This window comes from Tachysurus vachellii, chromosome 15 (assembly GCF_030014155.1).
Source record: "Tachysurus vachellii isolate PV-2020 chromosome 15, HZAU_Pvac_v1, whole genome shotgun sequence".
In the NCBI taxonomy this organism is placed as follows: Eukaryota; Metazoa; Chordata; class Actinopteri; order Siluriformes; family Bagridae; genus Tachysurus; species Tachysurus vachellii.
In genome coordinates this window covers 5,049,939-5,062,806 of record NC_083474.1, presented here as the reverse complement: position 1 = coordinate 5,062,806, position 12,868 = coordinate 5,049,939, and the positions used below count along the sequence as shown (strand labels likewise).

At 40.7% G+C, this 12,868-nt stretch overlaps 1 protein-coding gene across 1 annotated transcript in view; it reads right to left on the bottom strand.

Annotated features, from left to right (window-relative positions):
* Nucleotides 1-12,326, bottom strand: part of traf4a (tnf receptor-associated factor 4a) — a 35,499-nt gene extending 23,173 nt beyond the window's left edge. The window contains exon 1 of the mRNA XM_060887646.1: nucleotides 11,843-12,326. Coding sequence (XP_060743629.1) covers nucleotides 11,843-11,985 — 143 coding nt within the window. The 5' untranslated portion in view covers nucleotides 11,986-12,326. The remainder of the gene's footprint in view (nucleotides 1-11,842) is intronic.
* Between the last annotated feature and the right edge of the window lie 542 nt (nucleotides 12,327-12,868).

The following is a 12,868-nucleotide window of genomic DNA, read 5'->3' as shown; positions in this document are numbered from 1 at the left end:
TTTTTTCCAGCATGACCCAGCATGTTTTAACTGGAATAATAGACAGCTCCCAGGTTCTAACCCACATGCTTTCAGAATAAATACCTGTTCGTTCAGGGCTTTAGTGTCTAAACCACCGTGAAGACAGAGATGTCACGCTAGATGCATGAAATGAAAAGAAAAATAAATAATGTAGACCTTTTTTAAAATCAGGTACAAACATCAAGTGTTTTATTCTTCTTCTAGTGCAGAAATTTATTAGTTTAAAAACGTTCTTAGTCATATGTTCGTAGATTTGTTGAAGTTTCAACCTAAATGTTTATGACATTTGGGTCAGCATGCAGATTATCCTGATTATCCTCAGCGTTTCTGATGATGATTTAAAAAATCCAGACATTTACTTCGATCAGCAGTAACCAGTGAAGAGGATATTTAGAATTTAGGTTGATATCATGAACAGCAAATTAGCAGCAAATGAGAAGTAAAGGTTTTGGGGCTCAGTCTGTGAAGGTCAGACTTGGTGGAGGTTTTACTTCATCACATCTAAGCAACTGTGGAGGAAAGCAAGAAGAATCGTCCACGCCTTCTTGACGTTAATAAGGTCGTACGTTAACGCCAAATTCCTGTCTTCCGTTTCCTCGTCCGCATTTAAAGATGCTTCAGGTGACAGACGCAGAGGTTTTTGAACTGATCGATTTTCCAGTGAGTCAGTTAGTTAAAAGTTGTTCAAAAGTACAGTTGTGTTTCAGAGGAAGTTAATAATTTTGCTCGTTATCTTCAGCTGAGTAACTGGTGGGCTGAGTCACGGGTTGTGCTATGGCACGGCAACACTGCCACGCACATAATGTGTGATGAGTCATTTCCACCATGCTGAAACTCCCGCCCCAAAACTTTCCTCCTTTGCAGCTGCTTCCTACTCTGTTTCAGCAATTTATCAAACTCTTCAAATCAGAAAGTGGACGTGTGCTTAACGTAATGATCTAAATGCAAGTCTAGCTTCTCCTGCCAAGGCCATAGAATCAGAGAGGGAAAAAAAAATGCTTGTTGATCATTTATCAGTCAGCACACTCAGCCCGGGCTCTGACTTACTGCAAGCACCGCTGTGGTGGCCATGGCAACCAGAGAAAGTGAGGTCCTTGGGATCAGGTGTACAAGTTTGTTTGCGTATACAGACATATAGCTGAGACAATCTCAAACACCTCCCCATCAAACAGATCCAAACAGGTAACATCTGCACAGAGGGGTATATCGGGTAAAACATCTGCCACCGAGAGATGGGTTGAAACCACCAAGTGCCTTGGTCCTTTCTTTAAAGGTACTTAGAAACAAGCAGCAATGTGAAAAAGTGCAACTGCTTAGAGTTTATCAGGACCACGAACAGTGCTGTAAGAACCACGGCTGTAAATAATGCACAAATTTGCTTTAGAAACCTGAGTAATGAAATGCCACTCTAAAGTTTTTCTCTGGCTGCAAAGTGTTCAATTAGAAAAGCAGGAAATTCATCAGCTAATGAATCAGCTGGAACAGTTTACTAAGGGTTTTTTTCCTCAATTTTTTCTCACTGAAGTAATCAATGGTCTGGCTGTGTCACTCGACGACATGTGCTCAGACTGTCGTTTTGATAAATCTGAAAGCTGGCAGTGAGCCAGACGAATGGCACATACACGGTGACATGCTTGTGTAGGCTGCTAACAGACCCACCTTGGTATAACAGAATAGATCCGTTGTGCTTGGAAAGGAAGGAAGCCACCACAGATGCTCTTTTCTCTGAGGAACAGAAGCGAAGGCGCTGACCTTAACCGGACGTGCTGGCAGTAACGGTGAACGAGTGCAGCACCTGTTGCAGCCTTAAAGAGGACCTTTCACAGAACAGGTGCCCCTGAACCAGAGATCCGCACGTTCCTGCTCAGTGCTCGTCCAGCTGCTCGTGCTCTTCCCGAGTCCGGTCACGCTCGTATATCAACTACACAACAAGCCTTTTCACACTGCTCAGTGCATGCAGACTCACACTAGAGATTTCTGTCAAGACATTTGTTAGCATTGGAGATACAACACGGCGAGGTCACCGCAAACCGAAACCGACACTGGAGGTTAGCGGCTGGTATGGAACAGGGAAGGTGGGTGTGGAGATCAGCGAGGAACAGCACTAACCTGTGCAGATGGACTGTGGGAGAAATGAGCTCTGTGCAGGTGTAACAAAAACACAGGAGAACAGTTCTGCTAGATCCCACGCACAATTAGGGGTCATCTGAATAAACTACTTACTTGTCTGACTGGAAGATATAATAATAATAATAATAATAATAATAATAATAATAATAATAATAATAATAATAATAAACAACAACAACAATAATAATAATAATAAATATAGATACTGGGATAAATGGCATCCTAACGATGGACTGTTCCCATCATTACTATTCATTATCCGTTTGGACAGTAACATAGCTATATTTCATCCTGGACAGTTTTATTTGTATAGCACTTTTAACAATTCACATTGTCTCAAAGCAGCTTTACAGAAGTATAGAAACAGAATAAAAATGGTAAAGTTTAAAACTAAGTTTCTATATATCTCTAACATCTATCCCTAATGAACAAGAAGGTGATGGTGGCAAGGAAGAACTCCCTGAGAAGATACGAGTGGAACCAGACTCGGAAGTGAACCTCATCCTCATTTGGGTGACACTGGACAGTAAATTATGTAAATGTACACAATGTCCATTCTACAACAGCTTGTAGTCGAGTGGAATTGTCACCGCAATTTCCGAGTTCACCACAGACCCGACACTAATTCCTTCCTGCCGAAGTCTTCAAATATTTGTTGATGAAGGCCCGATCATAAAGGTGACCCAACCGACAGTAGCTCAAAGATGGTGTGACAGTCTCCAGTTGGTACCTTTCCACAGCAATTCCCAGTGTACCATGCAGATCTATGCCCAGCAGTGTGCACACCAGATGATGAAACTCCAACCAGTGTAGGGTGTCGTTTTCCTCCCTCAGACCAAAGACATGAACTGTAGAAAGATTAGCGCTAAATTGTCCGTAGTGTGTGAATGTGTGTGTGTGATCGTGCTCTGTGATGGTCTGCCGTCCCATCCAGGATGTACTTGGCCTTGTGCCCCGAGTCTCCTGGGATAGACTCCAGGTTCCCTGTGACCCAGTAGGGGAAGTGGTGTAGAAAATGGATTAATAGGTGGGTGGATGGATGGATGGATGGATTAAAAATGTCTTACTGTAGGGCAAACAATTCCAGTCCAACATTTCCCAACATCCAGCATAACATACTGAGTTAAACAGGGTCAAGTTTAAAACTATAGAATGTAAGAAAACAGTGAAACAGTTTGAACTTAGATGTCATCTAAAAGATAAATCTATACTTGCAATAACTTTCTTACAGTAACTGCTCCACCAAACGGAATCAATAAATACGAGTCTATATGTTAAAATCTATCCACAATGTCTAGAAGTGTTCAGAAGGTTCACTCTTCAGCTCAACCCTAGTTGTCTGCTGGAAAATGCAACTTGGTCCCAGCTTTACTTCCAAATCAGACTTATTAATAACGAATACATTTGATTATTAGTCAGTGTGTTAGTGTCCCAACATGAGTAATTATAAGGCACTAAATCTGATTTATTTTATTTAGGCCGCAGATCCGTTCGCTTACATATACAAAATCGCATGCTGACTTTTGCAGGTGAAAGTATATGGAGCTGTAATAAACCCAGAGACTGTGGATCCTTAGACGTACGGAAAATGTTGACGGATTCTTCTGCAAGTATTTATGCAGGCAACAACAACAGGAAATGACATGCTTTTTAAACAAACAAAGATCATGTTGTTGTTGCTCAAGTTCCAAGTATCTTTTGCAGAGTATATTTTTCTTTGGTGGACATCATGAACTCAGGTGAAGCGAGGTTGCTTCACCTGTGTTCATGATGTCCACCAAAGAAAAATAATCAGACCGGACGTCTGCTCACAGTCTGAAAGTGTCCATTCCTTTTACAGCTGAGCGCTTCTTCTACTATACTGCATGTACCCGTAAGGCTTAATAATCTGACGTAACAGATAAGTAAGTGATTCAGGGTTAGAAGTACAAGTCTAAACAATCTTAAAGGGAACAACATGCTGAGAACTGAGCTCTAAATGCACCCAAATCTGTCCAACAGGTCTGTCAATGTTCTTGTCATACTTTCATGCAAATCTGTACAAGTTCAGTCACACACTTGAAACAACTCCCAGTTCAGCTGTTAAACTCTTATTCTGGTCACAGCAGGCTCCATATGTACAGTAAGTGTACTTTAGCACATAGCTCGAATAATTCAGTGGAAGGAAGGTTTGTACTTTTGGACTTGTTCCAAATCTCCACAAAGAGCTTTATCTCTTGGCAGTGGTGGCTCGAGTGGTTGTTGCTATACAGAGGATCAGGGGTTCAAGCGCCAGCTCTGCCAAGCTGCCACTGTTGGGCCCTTGAGCAAGGCCCTTAACCCTCACTGCTCCCGTGGTGCTGTATCATGACTGACCCTGCGCTCTGACACCAACCTCCAAAGTTGGGATATGTGAAGAAAGAATTTCACTGTGCTTTAATGTCTATGTGACAAATAAAGACTTCAATTCTACCAACAGCTGGCTGCACAAAACCCTAGTAGTACTGAGCCTGTAACATGGTGGTCATTAATGAAAGGACAACATTAAGTTTACTAGCTTATCAAATTCACACATGGCTACAATTCAACATGCTCTTGATTTAACTGTTAACGATAATCTGCTTGTAATTGCTTTAAAATTCTAAAACGTTGGTAACGCTTACAGACCTAGAAAACTGGACGCATTTCCAAACATCCAAATGAAATATGTTCATAATAACCATCTCACACCGCACATGGCTCTTGCAGCTGTGTGAAACAAATGGCCAACTTTCACAGCTGGACCCGGAGTTTCACTTTCCTTCCTCTACTCGTATTACTACGTGAGACAAGAACTTATCCACTGACACCATCCTCTTAAATCTAAACAAAGAAAAAAAAATCTAAACAGGATGTTCTATGTAATATTTACTCACATGCTTTTGCTCTGGACAGTAAAACAAGGCCAGGCGAGTGTTTTTTGCAGAGGTTGCAGTGATTGAATGGGACTGCAGCAGATGTGAATCTCTGAACTTTTGCATTGAACGAGGTTCAGGAATCCATGCTGTTATGAGAAATCCCTAGATTTTAAAACGGCATGGAATTTATTTCAGTTTACTTGACAAGAGAGATCTTTTACACGAGTTCACTCACTGTGAACTGGACCTGCTGCAAGTATTTTTGTACTTGGAGTCTGTAAGGAACCATGTGCTCAATATTTTTCATCAACATAAAAACTTATAGAACGCTCAGGTTAAAGTCTGCGTGTTAAGCTGAGTCTTAGATCACTGTGCTGCTCGTTACCTGTGATAGACGATCAGCTGCAAATCAATAAAACCAATGAATAAGAACACTTTCTTTATAAAGCGCAAACTGTTGACCAGATTGCTGTGCAGAAGTGTTAAAGTTGTATGTAAACCAGTATTTTCCAACTGTTTCGGCTCTCAACTGCTTTAAAGTAACATATCGTCACTGTCGGGCGGAATCCTCGTATCTCCAAAACCATTATTTTTCAGGAAATTAAAAAAACGCTGTATGTTTTTGAGTTATTAAACATTGTATCGTTAAAGTTGTTATTATACCTTATATTGCTATCATATACTGTTGTGTACCAACATTAACACATTTTCCCAAAGTCACGTTTTATCGGAGATACAAGCTTTATGACTTGGGAGCAGGGAGATACGAGATTATGCTGTCATTGATAAGAACGGTACGGACACAGACGTCGCCGCTGCCAGCAGTGTTCAATAAAGTCTGCGGTCACGTTGAACCTTTTGACAAGAGACAAGGGTTCATTAGTTAACCAAAGCTAATGACTGTAGTTACATACATCTTCCTAAACTCTATTTTAAAGGTTTAAGAGCTATAAGTGATGCAATACAAAACACCATAAGCTGATTAGGCTGTCTAATAGGTGGAAATTAGTCTAATCTGCTCGCAAACTTACCTTCGTGGCTCACGGGTTTCTTTCTGCACAGAAGCATTACAGCTATCGATTCTCAAGCTATTTTCAAGACTTTAGATTGGTTAATAACTTGTAAAAATAACAGACCCACGTGGAGACTGACCAATAGCATCGATATGTGAAAAAATATGAAATTGACAAAATTTGGACATACGAGGTTTCCGCCCGACAGCGACGATATGTAGACACATGCATGTATAACGTGGTTAAGGTTAACAGTCTACCAATCGGAAGGTTGTGAGTTTGAATCCCATGTCCAGGCCAAGGCCCTTAACCCTCAATTGCTCAGATGTATAAACTGAAATACAATTGAAAGTCACTCTGGATAAGGGTGTCTGTTAAATGCCGTAAATGTAAATGGATTATTAAACATTGTTTACTCTTCACATTTCAGCCATTTTCTCCTCTGCTCAAGAAACTGTTAAGCCTCTTAAAAGTCTTCCTCTCCACTCCTAAAACTTTTTGACCTTAAGGTGCTTTGTGAATAACTTTTATCTTTACTAAGATCTTCTCTTTAATTTTAAGAGGAAACGCCCACATATCTAAGAATTTACTTAGAATTCCGTAGAGTTACTAGGAGAAACTCACTGCACTGAGTAATGAACACAGTCCCTGATGTATAGGAGTAGATCGTTCCACATCCTCGGAGCGGTGACTGAATCCACCTCTGCCGTTTCAGCCGAGATCAAAGAACAGGTGTGTATTAATGCGCTGGTTGAAATAGATTACTGTTTCTATAGTAACAACCCTCACAGGGACAGCAGGAAAATATAGAAATGACACGGTGCAGCTTTCTGTAAGGTAATGTTATGTAGTTGAATGTTGATGGACGGAGTTTCGGGTAGTTCTAAGATGTGCTTTTTAAATCATTAACTACGAGAGAGAGAGAGAGAGAGAGAGAGAGAGAGAGAGAGAGAGAGAGAGAGAGAGACAAACAGAGCAGCTATTTATAATCTAAGTGATAACATTTTGTTCCAGGAATGTTTCATACGATTAAAATGCGAACGTATAAAAAGTGCACCATGATTAATAAAACATCCAACTCTCTCTCGTAATTACATAGAAATGCTATAAAGCCGTGTCCGGTGTTAAAAGTGAAGCGCTATACAAATAAAAGTGAAATGAACTGAAGTATGTATAATATATTGTGTAATTCATATGAGGAAATCCATCGCAAATGTGATCCTTTTATCTCGACCGGTCCCATTATGGGCATGTGAGCGCTCACAGAACATGTAAACAGAGCCATTCAGAGACCGGGGCGAAGCACAGAGCCAGGTGGCCTGACAGTGGCAGTGGAAGTGGAAGTGAGACCGGATGCAGTCACCCTTTCAGCAGCCTCAGTCACACTGGTGACATCCCAGCTGGCAAGTCCTACACGTTTGGCTCATCCAGGGCAAAAAGGGAACTTCCCCAACCCATTCATTCCTCAACAGAGCCACTAGCTATTGACTGGCAAGAGACCATTTTACTGCTCTCAGTGGAAAAGGTCTAAATAGACAGAGGTCAATTCATGTGGAGTTAAATGGGGAGTGATGTCGTTCTTTCAGATGGCTCCAGCAGTAGAGAAGTAAACCTTTCTTTTCCAGTTTGCTGGTCATCAATTGGGCCTTTTTTTTTTACCATGCTTAAACTCATCCTTCCTTCCTCTACACTTGCTATAGGATGCACTCACTACAAGCCGCAGAGAGAAGGAAAGGAGGAGCAGACTGAAGATTTTTTATAAATTTAACCTTTATTTTATCAGGAAAAAAAATTCAATGCATTCACACACATGCACACACACACACACAAACACACACACACACACGCACACACCAACAATGAACATGTATAACGTGAAGAATATCATTAAGTCCATAACTGAACCAGGTAACGTATCCACAGCTATATAATTCTGCTTCCATATCATTTAAAATCATCTGTTGAAATTGAAATCAGCTTCTTAAGTTTCAGCTCATTCAAGTTATTCCAGGCAGCAGGAACAGCGAATGAACCTTCCACCTGTGTATTACTGACCCAGTTGTACCGACAGGGACTGAGATCTTGACTATGGCTCTGTACCGCTGTGTTTAACAGCGTTGTCCCTTAGAACTTTAGGAAGCTCCTTCATGTTCCTGATTGCGCTTGTTCTACGAGCTCTTGCTAACAGCCTTAATAAAGAAACCAGATGTAATTTGCACGAGGAAAACATCTGCAGCATTTATATCTATCCATGCAACATATTTTTCTTTTTAATTCACAAAAAACGAGTAGAAAAAAGTGTTTCCACTCACAGTAAACACAGGCCCATATACAATCTAGAGATTCGTGAGAAGCTCTTTTTATGGAGGGATAAACTTTTGCTTGTACTTGTCAGTTCTCCAATACATGCTGCTTGTATTTAAACATCTGCACTTAAAGTGGAATATGCAATTCACCAAACTGTTTATTGTGCTTGAGTAGTTTGTTTTTTTTTCGGATTTTTAACATTTATAATCCCACTATAATCCCAGTGCCACTAACATTTTGTATTTGCATTTCTTCCCTAATATCATCTCAGGGATCATTTCCGTGCTCCTATTTCCTCTGGCTTGCTGATTAGAAATTTGAACCTCTTATTACCCTCTACAGGTTAACACGACCCTGGGGCTTATCCTGGTGCACAAGTTGCTAATAAGCCTACAACACATTTTTGGACTGAGGGAGAAAACCAGAGAACCCAGAGGAAACCCCTTGGGAACATGGGAACTCCACACATAGTATGGAGGACGGACTCGAACCCCCGACCCATGAGGTGTGAGAACAAACGGCTGTTCTAAAAACAATTTGAATTCAATTGAACTACAAAAGTGTCTCGAGACCTTCAGGGATGTTTCATGTAAAATTCTTCTTCTTTTAGAATGGGTGTGCTGCATCTTTAGGGATGACAACTGTTGCTAATAAAAGCATCGGCATAATTAACAACATTTTCATTTTTCTTTTAAGAGCAATAAATACACTATCGATAAAGATTATTATTTTACTTTAAAATCACAAAGATGTCATCTCTCTTCTAAAATCTCATTCAACATATCATACCTCATATTTTACAAATACAACATAAAAAAATTGCAAAAAAAAACGAACCAACAAAAGGACCAAACCGACTGTTACACTGAACCTCCACCCCCAAAACATTCAGCAAACAGCGGACACAAAATCACAGAGGACAGAAACGTAAAAGACTGAAGGACATAAGACACTGCCATGTTCTGACATATTAACCCTCATCATAAGGAAATCCACTGTGAAAAAGCTGTGGTTTAAATGCCTCTTCTTCAGGGTTTACCCAATCAGCGATGGTGGCATGGGCATGTGACTGACTCATGGCTGATTGCAGGGGCGATAACGCAGGACCATGGGCCTCTCCTGCCTCTCCCAGGAGTCACACGGCTTCCTGATACGCTGCTTTTATTTACACATTCCTTCTTCAACGGAAACACGGACCATTTAGGACAGTTTCACGTGACAAACACTAGCAGAAACCTGCATCAGCGTTTCACATCTGACAAAAACCAGAGTTTGGAGCATGATACGATACGTAGCTCCACAATCTCCTATTGTAAAACTTTACACCTGGGTGAATCACACACGAGGTGGTACTTCTTTCCATTTCAGCTGAGCACGAACGATTCCTGGAGCAAAGTGCAAAAGATTTCCTCTTCTAATGTAAAGACAGATTGACATGTCCAGACTAGATATCAGACAGGGAGTCTATATGGTGTCTGTGTGCTGTGTTTACTCACAAACAATACTTGAAACAATAGATCAAAATCTTGACTCAGTCAGCCCTAAATAATGTAGGTAGAAAATACAACAACAAAAAGCACAAAGCAAAGAATGATTTGAAAGCTTTCATGTGAAGTCCAGAATATTTACTAACATAGTAGTATGTGTTTTATATCAGTAACTCAAACTGTGTCAGCCTTGTTTCAAAAGAAACATGATTCATCATTTTCCTCACAAGGACAATCTCCTTCTGCTGCTGGGGTTGGATTCGAACACTGCTCAGCTTTTTTTCTATTTCTTCTCTTTACAAATCAATATTATTTACTGTATATAAGTTTTATACTCCTCATTCTTTACACATGTGCCTTATATACACATCTGCACTATTTTATTTATGTGTATCTATATATACACCTTACTGTACATTCTGCCTAATATTTCACATTCATATATACTTGTTTATTCAGCTTGCACATTTTTTCAATGCTTTATAACCATTTACTTGTGCTTTTTAGACAATGTCCATCCAACATCTCTGCACTGCTATAGCCTTTATATTTATTCACTGTGCATATTTTTACATATATACCTATATATATATATATATATACACATTATATGCTGTACATATGCTACATATTTATCTGCACTTGTCTATTTGCACAATTGCTACTCTTTGCACTTCTGGTAGATGCCAAACTGCATTTTGTTGCTGTGTACCTGTACTATGCAATGACAATAAAGTTCTATCTATCTATCTATCTATCTTTCTATCTATCTATCTATCTGTATGCGTGTGTGTGTGTGTGTGAGTGAGAGAGAGAGAGAGAGAGAGAGAGAGAGAGAGAGAGAAGGTAAAGCAGAGACATTCAACATTCCCAAAAAACTCTCGTGTTTTATGATACTATGGCTTTCATGAGAGCATAAATTCTATAAGCTGTTAGCACAGAGGTGTATGAGCATTCAGCCTAAACTGGAGATCGACGTCACACCTGTCACAGGACACCTAATATGTCTGTAGTGGAACATTCCCAGCAACCGTACTTTCCCTCTACAGCAGGCAGGAAAACAGACCGTGGACATTTAAATATGTGGTGGAAAGCAAGATTAAAAAGCTTCTATTTTTAAGTTACAAATAGGACACTTCTCTGTTAAACATAAACATGATCTTTAGAACAAGTGCTGAAGGTAAACATGCATGAGGTCACTGTTACAAGGTTCTGTGGAAATGGGAGTGATGTACAGTAGTGCATTTGTCCGTATAGAAATAAGCACTGAAGCATGAATAAGGTGTGAGGGAAAGGTCCAGCGGTCTTTCAGCACACAGGATCCCTAAATCCTATAAAGAATCCCCCACTAATCCCACGTCTGAGGCTGCTCGACTCTATTAACTCCTATCCGCCCCATCCTCCCAATGAACTGCCTCGGGGTACAATGACGGACAGGGCCAGGGCTTGGGCTATCCACTGCCTGATTACACACACACACACACACACACACACACACACCACCCAGAAATCCATGCAAGACAACAAAAGGGCCATGTCCATTCATGTAAATCTAGTATGATCTTTTGTTCAGCGATGACTAATCTGACCAATAGTGAAAGCATTTTCTGTAATAACTGAAACAACAGTTTGCGTCCAAGACTGAGATAAATAACCACGAAAACACACACGATACTGTACGGATGATGCCAACATGCCAACATCTACCCTGACAGTACTGCACATGAACTGCATGCACAAAACCTTTTGTGTCTTATTGCACATCCCTGAAACCCTCCTGCTCTTCTAAAGCCCTGGGTGATGTGAAGCAGTGTATCTCAGTGTATCTCAGTGTGTAACAGCTTTCAGCACAATAACACATGCTACAAGTCTGTGTATGTGTATAAACGTTTAGAGCCACATGTCTAAGGCTTGTCAGTCATCTCCAACCCCTCTACATGACCTTTCTTTCTTCCACCTTCAGCTCCTATGTACAGTGTTGTGAGGTGTCTGTGTGAAGGCCTCGTACCTGAGGAACTCCTGCAGGCAGGTGTCGCAGAATCTGTGGCCGCAGGTCGACACCTGCACCGGTTCCCTCATGGCTTTACTGCACAGCGGACACTGAAAGCGCCTCTTGGGCTTCTCCAGGAACTTATAGTCGTAGCCGGGCATTGTGACTGCAGACCAGGTGAAGCGGATAGACGGCACAAAGCGGATCTTCTCCCTGATGAACTGTTAGAGAACCTGCTTTTATTAACAAGGAGCGCTGACGGTTAAACCTCCAGGCTGCAGCCTCCCTGCAGCCTCCAGCCTAAAGCCCCACACTATTGTCCTCTTGTCAAGACGGTCTTTCGGCTCTCAGACAACAAACAGGCGAGCGGTCCGGCTGGGAAACGTGTCAGCTTCCTCCTGCTATTGTTGTTTGGTCTTTGGTGAAACGCGTCCACTGTCTATCTTCATGAACACTGACAGCCTTCTGTGGACAAAAGCTCCTGCTCCCATCTGTTTAGGTCGGACAAGCCACGCCTACCTTCGTCTCATGGGCGTGGCCTAATGCGTCACTACCCTTATTTGTTTATTTATTTATTTATTCTGTAATCTCTCTCTCTCCGTAACCTGCCCACGTGGTAATCTCGCTATCTGTCTATCCTAAATAATCTGATAGAGTACCCTAGATTCATAAAAAAAAAAAAAAAAAAAAAAAAAGCTCAACTTTATTTATTTTATAGGCTATAATAAAAGTATTAATAGTAATAGTACTAATAAAAGGTAGGAGTGTTTAAAATATGTTCGAAAACAATATATATATATATTATTCTCTTTGCTTAAAGATGTTACACTTCAATTTTACAAGTAGCTTTATGTTGTAAAGCATATCACACATGATGGAGGAGGGTTTTTATTTGTTTAGGAAAGAGCTCCCTCTATCGGTTTATGAGCTTTAAATATGCCCCACAAAATACAAAGCAGTCTAGTGTAAGCAAATGAAACACTGTTAAAGAATAGGTTTTTATAAATGTGGCTTCAGCAGGATTTAATTACTCGTTCTCATTAA